The sequence below is a fragment of the Schistocerca nitens genome, chromosome 4 (genome assembly GCF_023898315.1).
Source record: "Schistocerca nitens isolate TAMUIC-IGC-003100 chromosome 4, iqSchNite1.1, whole genome shotgun sequence".
Lineage (NCBI taxonomy): Eukaryota > Metazoa > Arthropoda > Insecta > Orthoptera > Acrididae > Schistocerca > Schistocerca nitens.
The window spans coordinates 731,750,299-731,772,349 of record NC_064617.1 but is presented as its reverse complement, the minus strand read 5'-3'; the positions used below and the strand labels follow the sequence as shown (position 1 = coordinate 731,772,349).

Here is a 22,051-nt window from a genome sequence, read left to right as displayed (position 1 = left end):
GAAATTCACTTATGTTTCAGGGGGAGGTTGGGACAAATCGAGAAGGTTACCCTTTGCGTCCTGAACTTGTGGAATCAGTTATGTATTTGTACAGAGCTACACGTGACCCGTATTTGATAGAAGTAGGAAAAGACATCCTTCGGAGCATTCAGCACAGTGCCAGGACCCCATGTGGATATGCTACGGTACTTATGTTACTTGCTGATTTGTATTTGGTAGTGCCAGTCTCATCACAAGACATAGCTTGAACACCTTTGACACAAAATTCATTCACAGGCTCCTATACATAGTGGAACCATATGATGTGAGGTTTTGGTAGGCATTACAAGTTAGTTATTGTTTCTAACTACAGTGGTTTCTGAGCTTTGTTTGCACACAAACTCATCATTCTTTCTTCTGATTGAGGAATGCAATGACTGTGTTTCCTATCACTACCCATACACCGTAAACTTCCTTTTATTGGCTTATAAAATATCTTTTTGCGTGCAAAAATCATTATGTTGAAGAGAATGCTTTTCAGGGAAAGGAAATTCTGTTCTGCTGTGTTTCCTCTGGTTGTGGTAAGTAGGTAATGTAAATAAGCATATAAAGGGAATTAGATGTTTGTGTTAACATACATAGTACTGAAGTTTAACTTCATGGAAAATGTGTACCGTATGTTTGATGAATTATGAAAGTTAAATAACATTCAGTATGTTGTATTGTATGTTCTTAATAAGAAACTGCTTAAAATTTGAAGGGTACAACAGTATAAACTGAAAGAATAGATCTGTAAGTTCATTCTGTATGTTACTGTTATCTTGATTCTACTAAAAGTCTATGTTGATTAATTGTTTTGTTCCGTGTTGCTGTATTACGGATATCTGTTCCACTAAGTCGCTATTGTAGAGGTGTTCGTTCCAGATAGGTACCTATGTTATTGATATTTATCTCCTAGTATACTGTGTGAGCTTACACTAAGAAAGGTGACACATGGTTAAGATACTGGATTCATATCTGTGAGGACAGCAGCTCAAATCCCCATTCAGCCATTCATATTTAGATGTTCCATGATTCCCGAGGGCATGAAGCTTTACTGTATGGTTAAATGATGATGGCGTCCTCGTGGGTAAAATATTCCGGAGGTAAAATAGACTCCCATTCGGATCTCCGGGTGGGGACTACTCAAGAGGACGTCGTTATCAGGAGAAAGAAAACTGGCGTTCTACAGATCGGAGTGTAGAATGTCAGATCCCTTAATCGGGCAGGTAGGTTAGAAAATTTAAAAAGGGAAATGGATAGGTTAAAGTTACATATAGTGGGAATTAGTGAAGTTCGGTGGCAGGAGGAACAAGCCGTTTGATCAGGCGAGTACAGGGTTATAAATACAAAATCAAATAGGAGTAATGGAGGAGTAGGTTTAATAATGAATAAAAAAGTAAGAGTGCGGGTAAGCTACTACAAACAGCATAGTGAACACAGTATTGTGGCCAAGATAGACACGAAGCCCACGCCTACTACAGTAGTACAAGTTTATATGCCAACTAGCTCTGCAGATGACGAAGAAATTTATGATGAAATAAAAGAAATTATTCAGATAGTGAAGGGAGACGAAAATTTAATAGTCATGGGTGACTGGAATTCGTCAGTAGGAAAAGGGAGAGAAGGAAACATAGTAGGTGAATATGGATTGGGGCTAAGAAATGAAAGAGGAAGCCGCCTGGTAGAATTTTGTACAGAGCACAACTTAATCATAGCTAACACTTGGTTCAAGAATCATAAAAGAAGATTGTATACATGGAAGAAGCCTGGAGATACTGACAGGTTTCAGATAGATTATATAATGGTAAAACAGAGATTTAGGAACCAGGTTTTAAATTGTAAAACATATCCAAGGGCAGATGTGGACTCTGACCACAATCTGTTGTTTATGAACTGTATATTAAAACTGAAGAAACTGCAAAAAGGTGGGAATTCAAGGAGATGGGACCTGGATAAACTGAAAGAACGAGAAGTTGTAGAGAGTTTCAGGGAGAGCATAAGGGAACAATTGACAGGAATGGGGGAAAGAAATACAGTAGAAGAAGAATGGGTAGCTTTGAGGGATGAAGTAGTGAAGGCAGCAGAGGATCAAGTAGGTAAAAAGACGAGGGCTAGTAGAAATCCTTGGGTAACAGAATAAATATTGAATTTAATTGATGAAAGGAGAAAATATAAAAATGCAGTAAATGAAGCAGGCAAAAAGGAATACAAACGTCTCAAAAATGAGATTGACAGGAAGTGCAAAATGGCTAAGCAGGGATGGCTAGAGGACAAATGTAAGGATGTAGAGGCTTATGTCACTAGGGGTAAGATAGATACTGCCTACAGGAAAATTAAAGAGACATTTGGAGAAAAGAGAACCACTTGTATGTATATCACGAGCTCAGATGGAAACCCAGTTCTATAAGCAAAGAAGGGAAAGCAGAAAGGTGGAAGGAGTATATAGAGGGTCTATACAAGGGCGATGTACTTGAGGACAATATTATGGAAATGGAAGAGGATGTAGATGAAGATGAAATGGGTGATACGATACTGCGTGGAGAGTTTGACAGAGCACTGAAAGACCTGAGTCGAAACAAGACCCCGGGAATAGACAACATTCCATTAGAACTACTGACAGCCTTGGGAGAGCCAGTCCTGACAAAACTCTACCATCTGGTGAGCAAGATATATGAGACAAGCGAAATACCCTCAAACTTCAAGAAGAATATAATAATTCCAATCCCAAAGAAAGCAGGTGTTGACAGATGCGAAAATTACCAAACTATCAGTTTAATAAGTCACGGCTGCAAAATACTAATGCGAATTCTTTACTGACGAATGGAAAAACTAGTAGAAGCCGACTTCGGGGAAGATCAGTTTGGATTCCATAGAAATATTGGAACACGTGAGGCAATACTGACCCTACGACTTATTTTAGAAGCTAGATTAAGAAAAGGCAAACCTACATTTCTAGCACTTGTAGACTTAGAGAAAGCTTTTGACAATGTTGATTGGAATACTCTCTTTCAAATTCTGGAGGTGGCACGGGTAAAATACAGGGAGCGAAAGGCTATTTACAATTTGTACAGAAAGCAGATGGCAGTTATAAGAGTCGAGGGGTATGAGAGGGAAGCAGTGGTTGGGAAGGGAGTGAGACAGGGTTGTAGCCTATCCCGGATGTTATTCAATGTGTATATTGAGCAGGCAGTAAAGGAAACAAAAGAAAAGTTCGGAGTAGGTATTAAAATCCATGGAGAAGAAATAAAAACTTTGAGGTTTGCCGATGACATTGTAATTCTGTCAGAGACAGCAAAGGACTTGGAAGAGCAGTTGAATGGAAGGACAGTGTCTTGAAAGGAGGATATAAGATGAACATCAACAAAAGTAAAACGAGGATAATGGAATGTAGTCGGATTAAGTCGGATGATGCTGAGGGAATTAGATTAGGAAATGAGACACTTAAAGTAGTGAATGAGTTTTGCTATTTGGGGATCAAAATAACGTATGATGGTTGAAGTAGAGAGGATATAAAATGTAGACTGGCAATGGCAAGGAAAGTGTTTCTGAAGAAGAGAAAGTTGTTAACATCGAGTATAGATTTAAGTGGTCAGGAAGTCGTTTCTGAAAGTACTTGTATGGAGTGTAGCCATGTATGGAAGTGAAACATGGACGATAAATAGTTTGGAAAAGAAGAGAATAGAAGCTTTTGAAATGTGGTGCTACAGAAGAATGCTGAAGATAAGATGGGTAGATCACATAACTAATGAGGGGGTATTGAATAGGATTGGGAAGAAGATAAGTTTGTGGCACAACTTGACTAGAAGAAGGGATCGGTTGGTAGGACATGTTCTGAGGCATCAAGGTATCACCAATTTAGCTTTGGAGGGCAGCATGGAGGGTAAAAATTGTAGAGGGAGACCAAGAGATGAATGCATTAAGCAGATTCAGAAGGATGTAGGTTGCAGTAGGTACTGGGAGATGAAGAAGGTTGCACAGGATAGAGTAGCATGGAGAGCTGCATCAAACCAGTCTCAGGACTGAAGACCACAACAACAACAACAACAACAACAACAACAACAACATGATTCCCATAAATTATGCAAGGCAAATTCCAGGCTGCTTTTTTATACAGGGAACAGGTGATTTCCTTCCGCAGCCTGGACTAGTGCTCCATCTGTAACAAACTCATTATCAACAGGCCACTAAACCCTAATCTTCCTTTCTTCTTTTTGTGAATTGATATATGATAGTGTATTGAATGTGCAATGTGTTAGAAGTTAAACTCCTGTGTTTCAGAGAATGAGAACAATGTTTTAGTCTCTCTCTGAGAAGCTTACCAAATTCAATGAAGAAAAATAGTATTTCTAATTAGTCTCCTTGTATTTTTAGTCCGCTATGGTGCAGGCATGGAGTGCATCATGCGATTGCAGGGTGGCCCAGAACCAGGTCCTATCCTGAGGCAGTCGCATCAAGCACCTAGGGCAGGAACATCTGGACAACAGCTGATGATGCTAGATTACGTGCAGATGGATGTCGTGACAGAGGCAGAGGTCCAGTTGTGTCTATTGGCTGCTGTGAGACACGAATTTTCTTAGTACGTTGGCAGCCTTGTTAATCTCATACCATATGTATTCCAGACAGTAACATTGCCGCCAAAATGCAGACCCAAAAATCAAAAGTAAATTGAAACACTGTGTTCAGACTACAGCCGTTTTTCACTAAACGCCTACCAGTTATTGTTGCTGCCTGTGAAACAGTAGTGATAGAGTTTAGTCTGCTTGTATGTTTTTGGGATAGTGGGTTGGGCCAGGTTTTGAGCATGCACCTCACTTCAGTTTGTTTTTAAAAAAGTGCTGCAAAAGGTTTAGTTGAAGAATTTGAGGCAGGTACATCCCACAAAACTCAGACAGGAACAGCTGGACTGATGATAATGATGAATGACCCATACAAGGAATAGGACATGGTAAACGGAAGAATGCTTTATACTTTTCTACTTGGAATGTAAGAACTTTGAACAAACCAGGAGCTCTACATGGACTCAAACAAGAGATGGAGAAATACCGCATAAGAGTACCAGCAATCCAAGAGATCAGATAGAAATTAGATGGTATCATGAGAAGTGGTGATTGTACAATATGGTATAATGGAGGGGTCAGTGGTATAATAGGTGGCACGGGCTTTCTTATAGACAATAAGTATGAAGAAGCAATCACAAACTTTAACCCTGTAAATGAAAGAGTGTGCACTTTGAGAGTAGTGGTCCACTTCTTCAACATCGCTCTAATGTGTGTGTATGCACCTACAGAAGATGATAAAAACGAAGTGAAAGATGAGTTTTATAGTTTACTGGAACAGGAATTAGAAGGTATACCAGGGCAAGATGTGAAAATAGGACTTCAGTGCAAAAGTGGGAAAAGAAGAAGCCTTTAGAGGAACTGTAGGAAATGTAAGTCTGCGTGAGATGTCAAATGAAAATGGATGAAGGCTACAGACTTTGCCATGGGCAATGCAATGTTGGTGAAGAGTACGTAGCTACAAAAAAAGAACATTGGGTAAACCACATGGTGCTTGCCAGATAGCACTACTTTTAATCAAATTGACCATGTGGTAATTGACAGGATACATGCATCTGACATCCTTGACATTGATAGTTGCAGTGGGGCTGACTTCATCTTGGATCATTATATGGTAAGTGTGAAATACATATAAAGCATAGCTGTCTTTAGATCCAGAGGGAAGAGAAAAGCCCCACAAAGATACAATGTTTCCAAATTAAAAGAGAAAGGAGTATCCGAAAAGTATGAAAGAGAACTGCAGAAGAAATTTAGGCTAAACAAAGTGGGGCTGTGGATAACATTGAAGGGAAGTGGAGAATGATGCAAGATGTTCCACAAGAAATTGCAGAAGTAGTGTTAGGTACAGAAGAAAGGGTGAAAAGAGCAGAGTAGTTTGGTGAAGATTCTAAAACGACAGTGGCAGAAAGAAATGAGGCAAGAAAGAAAATGACAGACAGGGCAACAAGAGATAATTCAGAAGAATCATCAAGAAAAGGAAAGAGGAGACAGAATTTGTACATGAAAGAAATGAGAATTAGAGAAGAAATGGATCATGGAGCTAGAAGAAGAAGGATATAACGACCAAGAAGTAAGCAAATTCTACAAGGGAGTTCAGGAATTGAAGGAAGCTTTCAACTATGTACTCTATCCTGTACAGTTAAAGAAGGAAATTTTGTAAGAGGAGAACAGATTTTAGACCGGTGGGCTGAAAATTTCAGTGAGCTGCTGAAGGTCAGTAAAAAGAGAGTGGTACTGGGAGAAAATGAAACAGTGTGTGACCAACCATAACAAAATGTTGGACAGGTTTTACTACCATTGGTTGTAACTTTGTTCAGTTTCGAAGTACTGTATATAATCCATTAAGGAATGTTCCCTCCTGCCAAGCTGATTTCAACAATACTCCAAGCTCATCTGTTTTCCTGCAGAAGTATTGTCCCATTGATGAGTGGAAAATAAAATGTGTCAGCCTGTACTCGGCAAATACTAAAAGCTGTTCAAAAATGTGTAAAGGAAGTACAAAGGTAAAGAATATTTACATGTTGTTCAAACCTATCAGTAACAGATCTATCAGCCTGCTTTTAAATTGCTTTGATGACTTCCTTCAATCCAATGTAGTACAGATCCCAAACACTCGAGCAGTACTCAAGAATAGGTTGTACCAGTGTCCTATATGCATTCTCCTTTACAGATGAACCACACTTTCCTAGAATCCTCCCAATAAACCGAAGTTGACCGCTTTGCCTTCTGTACCACAGAGTGCTGCCCTGACGAGAGGTATTGATGTTGGTCAGTGAGGCCTGGCCCGAATACAGCGTTCCAAAACATCCCAAAGGTGTTCTGTAGGATTCAGCTGAGGACTCCGTGCAGGCCAGTCCATTACAGGGATGTTATTGTCATATAACCACTCCACCACAGGCTGTGCATTATGAACAGGTCCTTGACCGTGTTGAAAAATGCAATTGCCATCACCGAATTGCTCTTTAACAGTGGGAAGCAAGAAGGTGCGTAAAACATCAATGTAGGCCTGTGCTGTGAAAGTGCCATGCAAAACAACAAGGGGTGCAAGCCCCCTCCAGGAAAAACACGAACACACCATAACACAAGCACCTCCGAATTTTACTGTTGGCACTACACACGCAGGCAGATGATGTTCACCAGGCATTTGCCATACCCACACCCTGTCATCCTTACAGCAAGCGAGGCATTGTTTGGCATTTAGGGGTGTGATGTGGCTTATGAGCATCCACTCAACCATGAAATCCAAGTTTTCTCACCTCCCGCCTAACTGTCATAGTACTTGCAGTGGATCCTGATGCCATTTGGAATTCCTGTGTGATGGTCTGGATATATGTCTGCCTGTTACACATTACGACCCTCTTCAACTGTCGGTGGTCTCTGTCAGTCAGCAGACAAGGTCGACCTGTACGCTTTTATGCTGTACATGTCCCATCACATTTCCACTTCACTATCACATCGGAAACATTGAACCTAGGGAAGTTTAGGAGTGTGGAAGTCTCGTTTACAGGTGTATGACACAAGTGACACCCAATCACCTGACCACATTCAAAGTCTGTGAGCTCTGCAGAGCACCCCATTTTGCTCTCTCTCTCTGTATCGAATGACTACTGAGGACGCTGATATGGAGTATGTGGCAGTAAGTGGCAGCACAATGCACCTGATGTGAAAAATGTATGTTTTTGGGGGTGTCCAGATACTTTTGATCACATATTGTATTTAAATGACGTGACTGTATCAAGCAAGACACTAGTAATAATTTATCCGAACATTACAGGTTTATTCTTTCTACTCATTGCATTGACTTACATTTATCCACATTTAGAGCTAGCTGCCATTGATCATACCAACTAGAAATTTTGTTTGTCATCTTATATCTTCCTACAGACATTCAACTTTGGCATCTTACTCTGTCTGTCAAATCATTTGTGTATATAGAGAACAGCGGTCCTACCACACTTCCCTGGGGCACTCCTGATGATACCCTTGCCTCTGACGAACACTCAAGAATGAGGACAACATACTGGGTTCTGTTACTTAAGAAGTCTTCAAGTCACTCACATATCTGTGAACTTACTCCATATACTGGTACCTTCGTTAACAGCCTGCAATGGGTCACTATGTTATATGCTTTCCAGAAATCTAGAGATATGGAATCTGTCTGTCTGCCCTTCATCCATTGTCTGCAGTATATCACATGAGGAAAGGGCAAGCTGAGTTTCACACAAGTGATGCGGTCTATAACCTTGCTGATTTGTGGACATAAGCTTCTCAGTCTCGAGAAAGTTTTTTATGTTCAGACTGAGAATATATTCAAGGATTCTGCAGCAAACCTCATTTAGGGATATTGGTCTATAATTTTGTGGGTCCATTCTTTTAGCTTTCTTATATACTGGAGTCACCTGCACTTTTTTCCGGCCAGCACAAAGTTTGGAGAAGAGATACCTGATAAATTCAGGCTAGGTAATGGGCCTATGCCATAGAGTATTCTTTGTAAAACAGAATTGGGGTTACATGTGGACCTGGTGATTTATTTGCTTTCAGATCTTTAAGTTGTTTCTGTATGTCAGGGAACTTTATTACTGTGTGATCCATATAGGAGTCTGTCCGTGAATGTGAAATTTAAAACTTCAGCTCTCTTTCTGCTGTCTTTACGTGCCACATGCAATTGGTCAACAAGGGAGTGAACAGCCTTAGACCTGCTTAGCGATTTTAGAAAGGACCAGAATTTTCTTGGATTCTCTGCCAGATCTTTTGCTAAGGTGTGACGGTGGTAGTTGTTGTGTGCTTTGCGCATAGATCTTTTCACAGTTGTAAGAATCTCTGTTAACTTCTGCTAGTCATCATTCTTGCATTCCCTTTTGAACAGAGAGTGCAACTGTCTCTGCTTCTTCAGCATTTTCTGAATTATGTTATTAAACCATACTGGATCATTTCCATCCTTTATCCACTTGCTAGGCACATGAATATCCAGACCACAATATACAGTCTGCTTAAACTTTACCCATAATTTCTCTTTGTCCATCTGGAAATAAGTGATGTCAATTCAGTGAGTAAGAGAGATGCTAACAACTGCTTATCTCCTCTGTCTAGCGAAAACACTCTCCTAAGTTTCTTGACTGATTTATTAAATTTCTTAGTCATAGTTGTTATTTCCAGATGGACAAAGAGAAATTATGGGTAAAGTTTAAGCAGACTGTATATTGTGGTCTGGATATTCATGTGCCTGGCAAGTGGATAAAGGATGGAAATGATCCAGTATGGTTTAATAACATAATTCAGAAGAAGGTATATGACCAGGTAACTTTACTATCACGCTCAACTTCGACCTCAAAGGGACAATATTATTTGTCAACTGCAATGAACACTCCCCCACCTATAGCCTATAATCTGTCTTTCTGATATATATTTCATGATTTGCTAAATACCTCAGAGCTTTCCACCTTGGGTTTCAGCCAGCTCTCAGTCCCAGGAATTATTTGAGTGTGAGCATTTCCTTGGAGGGCAGTAAATTTGGGAGCTTCATTATGAATACTTTGACAGTTTACTGACAACATTTTGACAATCAAAGTGTCTTTATTCAGAATTTCATCTGACTTCCCTTGCTGCGTATCGACTAGTGAGTTTTCATCAAAGCACCTCAGACTACTGTCTAACATAAGAAACCCTCGTGCATTCCAGAAGTACTCTGCTACTTGAGTAGCGCTTCCTTTGTGTAGTGCACCCTGACCTGTCAAGGGGAGTCCTACAAATCGCCAATTGATGATGCTGGTCTAGAAATCTGGTGCCAAGACTGTCACAGAGTCTATGAATTCCCTGGTTGAGACCCTCTACTTGGGCTCCAAACAAAAGGACCCCGGTTAACGCCGAGAACAATGCTGCAAATTGCTAACTCTGCTTGCGAGCCACATGAGGCTATCAGCCTGCACCACTTTTGCCAGCCACCTGTATGAACTGAGGACACCTCAGAATCCATGTGACAGGTGGCATTGGTGCCAACGTAAGCCACAACTTGTAGACAACCGCACCCTGCACACTCAGTAACCGCAGGCAAGGCTGCCTCCATATCTCGGATGAGGCCCCCCCAGCACACATACTGAGTGCATGTTGGCTTTCCTTCCAGCCCTGGACGCTATCTGCCGAAGGTACTCCATAACGCACCCAGTGTCAAACAATTAATGACAAAATTTGTAAAACCAGAAGTTTGTTCCTTCAAAATAGATCTTAACTAAAAGATAAATCAGTTGCAACCTCAGACAGTGGACATCAGGTACAGCACCGAAAAAGCTCTGAGTTGGTGTGATGTACTGGAAAAAGATATATTGACATTCCAGAAAGACTGCCTTACAGCGTATGATGTTCAAAATTCTGGATAAATTGCCCCAGTGGTATTGCTTTATGAAGGGTATTTCATCTTTAGTTCCAGAAGTGGCAATTAACACTGACCCTGAGAAGAGACAGGCATAGCATTGACACGACTCACTACCTTAAATCGCTTTGGTGGTCATGTGGCTCACACTATTGCCCCTGAGTTCCAAAATGTAGTAGAGTTCAAGTCAGTAAAGGAAATCCTCAAAGTTCATTATTGTCCAAAATTTGACTGAAGCCTCTCTCATAGTCATTCACAATGTCGTCATGATCGCTAGGGATGTTGGATCTGTAACTATCACAGTGCAGTTAATCACAACTTCAGGAATTCACATGGTAGGTGCAGAGCAAAGGGCAGCTTAGAATTCCTCAGAAGAAAGTGAGAGAAAGGAGAAAGTGAGTAGAGAAAATTAAGAGTGCTACAAAGTATGAGAACCCAACTCATGGAAAGTGCAGATTGATGAAGTAGTTGATTTATGTGTCCTTCTTAGACTAGTAATTCCTATTCCTCGCATATTTGTTTTGTTCCAATTGTAGTTGAATTTTATTCTTCACTGTCTTTGTAAAAAGTGTAACTTTTTACTGAAATAACTAATAATTTTTGTTTTATGTCTGTGTGCTCCAAACAGCTGATTTTTCCTAAGGCAAGTGTTCATTAATATAGTTTTACTTCCTTTGCAAGTTGGTATCATTTTAATTTTTTAGAATCTCTGGACACTTTAGAAATGAGAATATACTGTGATCTGTCTTTTTGCTGATAATTTGACCTTTTACTATCGCTGAAAGACAATATGAACATATGTTGCAGATAAAGGATGTAAGAGACCACCGCAAGGAGGATAGAATGGAATCTTTTTTCCTTGCAGAAACCACCAAGTATTTATATTTGCTTTTTGATCCAGACAATTTCATACATAACAGAGGAGATAAAGGAACAATTGTACAGACTGCTTGGGGAGAGTGTGTCCTGGAAGCTGGTGGTTACATTTTTAACACAGGTACACTCATTAATATTATTGTAGTTTGGAATGGCATGTGCAGTAATTATTTTAATTTGTTTGTGTTGCATGGGCTGTCAGTGGCCAATACCTTAAGTTGTGGAATTGGCTATGAACTTCACAAGCATGATCAATGTTCTTAGTAACAGAATGGAATGTACAAAAAGATGAATTAGCTCTATTTCAGTTAAAACAGTTTTGAGCAGGTTAATGTGAATTAATGTAATTTCTAAAGAGTCAGTGGCATAACATACTTCTTATCCCAGTAGGATACTATTGTGACAGCCATCTTCAGTAAAATCCTTATTTTACTATTTCCAAGCATTTTGAAGCTCAGATTCTCTGCACAATTAATTAAAATTCCATTATGTGTATTAACTTTAGAGGAAAATCTCGGTATCATGTTATGAAAGAAAGCAATTGCTTACAATTGGAGTGGTAGTACAGAGAGAAAGCAACCTTTCCCCTTACTGCAAGCAATGCTGGTTCACCATTATTCTGTATTAGTTTCCCTTTGTTAATTGCAGTAGCCTTCGAGTCATAGCACAATCTTCAACTGTGTATAGTTACTACAGGGTGTATACAACCCGGGAGATCCGGGAAAAACCCGGGAATTTTTTCATCCGGGAGAAAACCGGGAAAAACCCGGGAATTTTTCATTGTTTTAGTTTTCAGTTAAATTTTTGTAATCTTTACTGGTAAGAATCGATACTCTAACAAAGGATATTACTGAATCCCGCTACTGCAGAATAATACTGCAACAATAAAATGTGAACGAGGAGAAAAGAAAATAAAACATAAATTGCAAGGGAAATGTGCTATATTCAACAACAACAAAACACAGTGCTCATACAAGCATTTGTCAACAACAAAATGCGTCAAGGGCTTTAGGAAGACTATGCAATGCTTCATAACAACAAATTGCCTCTGATGAGCGTGACATCACAACTGTTTACATTAGATTCATTTTAGCAGTTACAAGTGGGCTCATGCGCACACGCAGTTGAGTGGCGTATGAGTAGTACCTTCTCCCGTTTCTGGCTACAGAAACAGGGTTGTTGGCTGTGTAAGCAGTCGCAGCAAGCTAGATGCAACCGGGAAAAATTTTACTGCCGCGCCCAAGCTGCCAGATTCACGCATGCGCAGCGGGCCCTGATCTGTGAGGGTGGGGGTGGGGAGTGGGGCGCCAAATTCATATTCTTGAGGAGAAAAAACCTTGTTTCACAAAGCGCCTAGCATCCAGCGCACGTTGCTCTATCGATTACTCATATGATTTTGATGCGCATCCCTGTTGCTTTTTGAACACACTCTGTAAGTTGATTTCTGAATGAATCATAAGCCGCGCGGGGTAGCCGTGCGGTGTGAGGTGACTTGTCATGATTCGCGCGGCTCTGCCATCGGAAGTTCGAATCCTCCCTTGGGCATGGGTGTGTGTGTCGTCCTTAGCGTAAGTTAGTGTAAGGTAGATTAAGTAGTGTGTAAGCCTAGGGACCGATAACATCAGCAGTTTGGTCCCATCGGGAAAAAAAATCATAAGTTGATTTTTGAATGCGTGCATAGTGTACATGATGTCTCTGTCAGGGAAATCCTCGTCGCATCTAGAAATAAACTTTCCTGCAGGCAAAAGGGGACCGGGCTATACAAGCTGAGCGGAGTAAAGCCGAATGAGTGAACGCCGATCGCTGTCTGATTATGTTGTTGTTTGGGTTTGCGAATGATCAACGTTGTTATAATTATTAGGGAAATCTATAGAGTCAGACTATCAGAGTGGAAATAAACGACTAACGAACAACAGGTAAGAAAGATTACGTATTATCTTCTCGACGTATCCAGGAAAATGAAATTTTGCCAGAAAATTTTTGGCCAGATCGCTACACTAATAAGGGCCAGTTGTACAGTCCCCGTCTAGCAGCCTCTTAAGTTCTATTGTGGAAGTAGCGCGGAAAATTGTTTGTACGAACATAACAAAATCTAACCGGAGAATAATCAGGGTTAGTGAAGTTAACCGTCGAATACACTTTGACAAAGGCAGGAATAGTTCCAGAGTTAGTCATGACAAGATTGTTTGTTAGAACGTGGAAGGAAAAGAAACGGGGACATCACACAAATTATGGAAGAATATGACGTTTCCAAATTTATTTAAAAATTTTGTACTACTACTTTTTGATCTCATGCTCGAGAAACTGGAGCATATGAATGAAATGTGAAACTATTTTCTAACATAAAGCTTTTTCCTTGTAGTAGGCCGAATAGGCATGGTTGGTTTTCGTGAATTATATTTTGCCGTGTAAAAAAAATGACCATTTGTGCCAAAACAGTCTCGTTTATTTGGTGTGTGTTACAATTTCTGCAGTGTTAGAAACGCCTATTTTGATTTATCTAGCAGACAGTGACAAAATAGACGTAATCAGTATTGGGTACTATTTGTATTAACAGCAGTCAATGATATTTCAATTTTTCATGTAGGAAAACGTTCAAAAATGATTCAAATGGCTCTGAGCACTATGGGACTTAACTTCTGAGGTCATCAGTTGCCTAGAACTTAGAACTACTTAAACCTAACTAACCTAAGGACTTCACACACATCCATGCCCGAGGCAGGATTCGAACCTGCGATCGTAGCAGTCACGCGGTTCCGGACTGAAGTGCCTAGAACCGCTCGGCCACCACGGACGGCTAAAAATCAAAAATTGTGATAGCCTGCTCTCACGTCAATTGAAAACATACTGGATTTCTGTGGCCGGAAGCTGTCAAGTGAATTAAAATACATTCGCATAATTACGGAAGGCTAATATACGTTATTAGTTTCAGATTTTATTTTATTTCCACTTTTCTGAAGTGTTTAGTTACACACAATTAGCTAATTTCAACTGCTCGCTGCATTTCAAATGCACATTTTCATCTTCTAGCATGTATGGCATTATGCCATAATAAAGAATCAAAATTGAGTTAATACAGTACTGATACTCCAAGAAAATTTACATCCCAAAATCCACACTGAAAAGCTTAATATCAGGTTGAGGCCTACTGCATTGGGAATCTGGACACACGAATGTGCTCTTTAAGTATGCACTTTGCCGGCCGGAGTGGCCGTGCGGTTCTAGGCGGTACAGTCTGGAGCCGAGCGGCCGCTACGGTCGCAGGTTCGAATCCTGCCTCGGGCATGGATGTTTGTGATGTCCTTAGATTAGTTAGGTTTAATTAGTTCTAAGTTCTAGGCGACTGATGACCTCAGAAGTTAAGTCGCATAGTGCTCACAGACATTTGAACCATTTTTTAAGTATGCACTTTGAATGTGCCATTTTAGTATGGTTCACGAAATTCCGATGCTCTTGGGGTATCCTCTGCTTTCTTCTTTTATGACATAATGTAAGATCTTGTAATGTTTTACGTGTACGAACATACGGGCTTCCTGCGTCATGACAGCTGCCAAAGCGCGGTGGCGCGTTATCTGGCGCTCTCTGACGACTACTGAAATGAACCTATTTCTAACAGGTCACGGGAAAATGTTGCGAATGGTGGTTTGAAAAGCGTTACTTTCAAAGTAAATTTCCTTTTACGTAAGTTGAACTATGTGCGAGAATGTACGATGAATTTCTTAAACCACAGAGCGTTTGATGATGAGCCATTTAGTAGAAGTATTTCGAGCCCAGAAGATCTGACATTCATGTCGTTATTATGAGCAAATTGATGTAGTGCTACGGGAACCTCTCTCTACCCTGCGGTAGCTAATTTATTTGTGGATAACTTTGAGGACAAATCACTGGACTCTGCTAAAAATTCTGCTGGCACATTTGTGTGATATATCTCAAAGTGTAACACGAGCAAAAAATATCAACATTATATGTGAAACCTTAGCTTCTCTTGCCGCTTATTAACCTTAGAGAGCAATATTATATGTGAAAGCTTTGCTTTTCTTGTAGCAACGCTATGTATATTAATTTAAAACATTAACTTTTCTTGTTTGTGTATCCACACTACTTAATAGTGATGTTGCTATTAGCTGACTACATCACGTGTCCTATGCTCTGAATATCCGCCGTCATCGGCTGGCGGGATCACGTGACAAGAGCTATGACTGGCTTACAAAAGTGCATCGCAATCTCGATTACAATGGTTCGGAAAGTAACATGCGATGTTTAGTGGAATTCGAATTTATACTTTCGTAATACGAAAATATGCAGCGTACACGTTGCTGCACGTCACAAATCTTTCCAAAAGGCGTTTTCTTCCCTAAGTTTCGTTTTCTAAAGTGCCGGGAAATTCTACGCCCGTGTATAAAAACGTAACCATTCAAAGGATTGATAGGTTTTACAGTTCCGAGGGAAAATATACTGTCACTTAATTACAAGGAAAAAGTGTGTTTTCATCCGGGAGAAAGTGTATTTGTAACCGGGAAATCCGGGAAAAATCCGGGAATTTTTTTTCCTTGTCCACGTATACACCCTATACTACATTGGAATGGAACTTAGATCCAGGTTTTGTGTATTCCAGTTTAACAACCATTTCCCAAATATAGTTAAGGTTTATTCATAAGAATTGTAGAATATGCAGACACTACCCCTACAAGAGAGAAATGTCTCCAAGTTTTGATTTGTAAAACCTGTGCTACTATCTTGCAGGGTGCACTACAAAGTTTCAATAATTTGGGAGCTTAGAATCTTTGTGTGAATTTTGCATCCTTGTTTTAAACAGAAGCCTCAACACAAAGCAATTCATGCATGGCATAACATATTCAATAGGACTGACTGCTCATGCACTGTAAGACAACCAGATAGATAGGGACCTGAAAAGATGGAACCTGTAAGAAAAACATCTACCAGGATCTCTGATAAACTGCATGAATTATGAACTCTATATACCTCAGCCAACAGTCTGGCACATAATATGCAAATGTCTTCATGTGTAACAGTACTGATCTCAGTTGTTGCAGATGTTGGTTCATCAGGCCGATGAACTTCATTTTCACATTTCCAAAGAATTCCAAAGTAACTAGAAGATGATAACTCTTACAAAAGTTGGTATTTAATTGTGAAGCTATGTTTGATGAGTCTGGCAAGGTGAATTGTCTCATTGTACATATTTTGGGTACAGAAAACCCTCATGTGATTGTGGTACACATCTATGATTTCTTGAAATGGGTTGTGTTCATGCTGTGTCCTCTTTCTGAAGTCTGAGGACCACTTTTGTTTCAGAGAGAATTGCTTCTGATGTTTACCTGGGTTTGCTGCTACAATTATGATGCAAAAGGATTACTTGCACTTCATGATAGTGCTTCACCCCACATTAATCCTTTCTGTGTGGTTATTGTAACACTGAGCTATCAAAACAGTAGGTTAAGTATGCTGTTAACATGACTCTTCCCTTCTTTAATAGCCTCCATGATTGCATCTGTATGGATCTGCATTTAAATCCATATTCTGCTAACCACCTTCATTTCTGGATCTTCGTGGTAAATGTAACATGTGACTGCCACATTGAATGAGTGACAACAAAAGATGATAGTTGTCAAGCTGGTAATTTTGTCATGTACATATTATCATGCAGAATTTTGAGTCCATATCCAGCGTGAACTCTGTGCTACTGAAGTTGTTCTTTGCCTATGTATGCATTGGACAGCAAAATAGCTTCCTATTGCCAAAATTAGTGTATTTCTCTCTCAACATCACTTCACCTTCTTTAAATTTTTGTTGCTTTTCTTACTTGTTCAAAAACCAGATCGCAATACTAAATCTCATACTATTCAGTAGTGCAGCTCTCCTGTTCATTTCTGCTATGCTTGTGTCATTGCGTGATTTAAGTTAAACCCAACAGTACAAATTCCAGGATGGAATGTAACAATACAGGGCGTGCACAAAGTCCGGGAACACTTTAAATTATTTATTGCACAAGAACCAAACATTGTACAGGTATCATACATATTTCATCACACCCTAGCTGGGTAATTTGCCAGCAGTCAGCACTAGTCGCAAACATGGCAAGTTCAGGTGTGGAGTGAACTTTCTATGTGTTGGAGTTCTACAAGTGGCCTCCCCAGTCACCGGATCTCACTCTGTGTGACGTTTTCCTGTGGGACACATTAAAGATCTGGTGTATGTACCACTTCTACCACGTAATGTAGCAGATCTCCAGGAGAGAATACGGGAAGCGACTGCCACAGTTGACAATGCTATGATGGAACAGGTATGGCAAGAATTCGATTACCATATTGATGTCTGATGGATCACTCATGGTTCGCATATCGAATGTTTGTAAAATAAAACTTTCAGAGTTTCTCTTCAAAATGCGATATGAGAGATATCTGTACAAAGTTTAGTTCTTGTCCAATAAATAATTGAAAGTATTTCTGGACTTTATGTACACCCTGTGTTATGAAACGGATAGTTGCTACTCACAATGTAGCGGAGACGTTGAGTCACATATAGGTACAACAAAAAGACTGTCAGAAAATGAGCTTTCAGCCAACAAGGTCTTTGTTGGAGATAGAAAACACACACACAAATTCAACTCACACACACATAACCCGAGTCTCTGACTGGCCTCAGCAGCCAGAAACCGCAGTCGTGTGTGTGAGTTGCGTTTGTGTGCGCATGTGTGTGTGTGTGGGGTGGGGTGTTCTATTTAAGGCCTTGTTGGCTTAAAGCTCATTTTCTGACAGTCTTGTTGTTGTGCCTATGTGGGCTCAGCATCTCTGTTATGTGGTGAGTAGCATCTATCCTTTTTATAATATTGTTAAAGTTAAACCCATATGCGTGAACAATGGAAGATTTGTTTCACATCCATGGCATGTAAGTGCATTTATACATCCACGGTATTTCAAACTGGAGGTACCAATTTTATAAACATTTCTTGTATGGGATGAATGCATAATAATCTCTGTGTACCTCAAAAGACAGGCTGTGGTGTGTAGAACAGTTCTTTTCTTACAAACATATGAATAAGTAGAAAGAGAGGAACAAACAAATACATAGAAAGAGGACATTAATAGGACAGAGAAGCTTTTAATGTATAAAGAAATTGGAGATATTGATGATAGTTTCTGAGTATATATATGCATATTTTTAACTGAGCTCATGTGTACAGACTAATAATTGACATTTTTTTTTATATTCTCAGAAATGTCACTATAAATTCTCAGTGAGTTGTGGCAGGGTATGTGTTTGGCATACCTGGGGTTTCTGAGCTGAAGTCTGGTCAATAGTAGCAGTATCATTTGGCACCATAAGCTTTGGGCATGCTTCAAAGACCACCATTTGGTGTGACGGTGAAACACTATATGTCTCAGACAGCGGGGATCATTGTTGTTGAACTACTCAGATTACAAGGTTGGGACAAAATTGTAGCAGAAAGCCTCAGTGTTAAGTTCTGTTGGGATTGACTGTTTTTCCTCACTGCTTGTGATACTTCTTCAGAGTCTAGTAATTCTGATAACCTTTGCTGCAATTTAGGTGGCCTATTTTAGTGTATTCACACTCAGCCATAGCAGACAGTTATACCGGAAAAGGTAAACAATCCTATCCAACCATAACCTCTGATGAATAATGCTTTTATCATAAGAAAAAATGGTGATGGAACCTATGAAAATATGCCACTGTTTTATATTCATAAAGCACTGGAAAGTCCTAAGGTTCTCTCATATCAGTCAAGAGTGTGCAGCATGACACACAAATGGTAGAAATGGTGGAAGTTACACAAGTGAACAATATGTTAAATCCAAAAAAGCTTGGAGAGAATGCTATCACTACCAAGCTGCTCTCTGCATAAAATTACAGTAAAGGTGTAGACAGCGGCAGGGGTGTAATACTTCTTGTCACAAAACAGCTACTACAGGAATCAAAAGTAAGTGGTGTAACTGAAGTGACAGATGTTAAAAAACAGAAGAATAAAGAATTGGAGAAGATAGCTGCTTTTGTACGTACCTTTTATATTTAAAGTGACCAAAATACCTTGCAGCCCAAAAGTTCATCCTTATATGCCCAATCCTATGAGCCTTTTGAAGTAATTATGTGGCATACTATCATAGTGTGTAAAGGTCAAGCTTAATGTGAAGCATGCAGTTTATCAGCTCCCAAGTTGGGCACTGAATATGGTGCTACATCAGTATATGTAAGTTGTTCTTGTAGCCACTCTACAGGGAGTATAGGATGCACAGTTTACATTACAGATAAAAGAGTATAGGAGATTAAAAGTTACTTACAATGTATTCTGAGGCAAATATATTGCTTACAGCCATTCATCTCCCTAGTTGCTTAAAACCATTCATCTCAGTATTGAAAGAGCCTATTTCACCCAGCCTAGAGGCACACTGACCAAGTCAAGTACAGGTGGCATAAGTATCTGCAAATGCAAACATCCAGCAAATCAAACAACATTATTTATTGCTGCACCCATATCGCAGGATGACAAAGAAAACATAGTCACTCTTTCACAAAATCAAACTGCTCTGCCATTTCCAAAAGGCAAACACTTAAACAAGAATACCAAACGTAAAAGAACAGTGCCAAAGCTATCAATCCCAAAGGCAAACACTTAAACAAGAATACCATATCTAAAAGACTACTGTCAAAGCTATCAAATTGTGTTTTTCTTTTGGCATCTGATAGATCACAAGAGGAAGCATCTAATGAAGATACGGATGTTGAAATTCCTTATGCGTACCCCAGATTTTGCCATTATTTCATCTTGACTGGAAGGTCTAGGGAAGGGTACTGGTGGGCCCTTGGTAAGTGCCTCGCACGGAAAGAATGATTTCAGTGGAAGAGGCAAATACAATTCCTTACCTTTCCTCCAATACATCAGATTACAAGCCACTGCAGTAGTGAATTGTGACAATATGTTCCTTGTTTAGACCAAAATGCTCTCACAGGCATTGCTAGACAGCTGTCACATTGATTCTACCTTTGTGAAAATTTGAACAAACCTCACATGCTAAGACATTCTGCTAAAAAGTGACCCAAGGGGAGAGCTATTGGAAGCCTCTTCTCTTCACTAACATTCCATCCATTCTAGTGCCCTTTAACCAGTCAGTGCGGGATTGCGACAGGTATGGTGTGTCTCCACTTACACAGAGGACCAACCATTTTTGTATAGATGCTATTATTACAATGAGATCACTAGTCCCAAAGGCAACTCCTCCCCTGGGATGAATGTGTGTACCCCATCTGTCTCCATCTAGTGTACAGTGCTGTAACTGCATCAGAGACTATCATGGGGTTGCCGCTAACGAAAACGCAGTGGGACCAACGGGAGCGGCCTGCAAACAAACAAGACGGACGAATGGGAATGAAAGGACAAGCACGACAACAGACAACCAAGCAAGACACCAAGTTCACCACCAAGATCAACAACAAAATACTAAGCCACGGGGTCACAAGAGCCAACCTCACAAAATCAAAACAACGCCTATTCATAACGGGAAGTAAACACACGCAATGTAAACACGATGTCTGTAAGCGAGATGTCAACTGAATCAATACAAATACCAAACTGCCTCGCTGAGTGAGATGCAGCTGAGTAAATACACGACAGGGTACGGGACCACGTGCTCCACAGTGGCACCCTCATGTTAGACTCAGGGCCAGGAGCGCATTCAGCCACGGCTTGCGGTGAGACTGCTGCAGTGTTCTCTGGTGGTCTTCGAGATCCGTGCCATCTGGCGTGGATTCAAAACCCGTGGCACTTGGTACCAGATACAGTCCATCGTCAAATGTGATAACATATTTCAAAGTGTTTGTGAATTGTGTATCTAAGGTGGGACATGAGAACCAGTCCAGTGTTTATCTCAGTGGATGAGCCCTAAAAACTGCATCCAGGCTGGCTGGCACACCAGCCCCATTTCTAATCCACAACATGGATTCAATCCAGGTCTTGGACACTTCCCCCTTCTCCTAAAGTGGAAAGTTGGCACTTCAAACCACCCATCTGTCCAAGCAGATCTCAATAACTTCACATCTTCTAAATGTGAGACAGATACCCAGTTCAGTGCTACCATGGAATCATTATTTACAGACTCTTTCTCGAAGTGCACTACAGCCCTTGCTAACACTGTTCAGTGGAAAGTGGTCATTGATTTGCTCTCCTGATTTAGGTACAACTTGCAGATAAAGTAGTTTCCCAAAGGAAGCCTTTGAAATTAAACTGATGCTCAGCAAGACAACCAAATGCTGTATAGCCAACTGTGCATGTTTGAGCATTGAGACAGAATACAAGATTGGGTCTGTCACATTATGAATGTGGCACTATGATCCGCCAAGCCACTGATGCATTAATTCTGTAGGCCATCTACAAAGGCCGCTTGATATCTGTTGAATGGTGCACCTTCGCAGTGGTTCAAACACTGATGAACTGTAGAGAACTTCACAGAATTTTGGATAGCTGGAGCCAAATGTCACTGAATTATTGTTGTTGTGGTCTTCAGTCCTGAGACTGGTTTGATGCAGCTCTCCATGCTACTCTATCCTGTGCAAGCTTCTTCATCTCCCAGTACCTACTGCAACCTACATCCTTCTGAATCTGCTTAGTGTATTGATCTCTTGGTCTCCCTCTACGATTTTTACCCTCCACGCTGCCCTCCAATGCTAAATTTGTGATCCCTTGATGCCTCAAAACATG

General features: G+C 40.3%; 1 protein-coding gene across 1 annotated transcript in view; it reads left to right on the top strand.

The window, feature by feature from the left end:
• LOC126252921 (ER degradation-enhancing alpha-mannosidase-like protein 2) overlaps positions 1 to 22,051 on the top strand; it is a 104,968-nt gene that overhangs the window by 71,094 nt on the left and 11,823 nt on the right. Inside the window, exons 7-8 of the mRNA XM_049953909.1 lie at positions 21 to 185; positions 11,251 to 11,440. Of these exons, the coding sequence (XP_049809866.1) occupies positions 21 to 185; positions 11,251 to 11,440 (355 nt within the window). The remainder of the gene's footprint in view (positions 1 to 20; positions 186 to 11,250; positions 11,441 to 22,051) is intronic.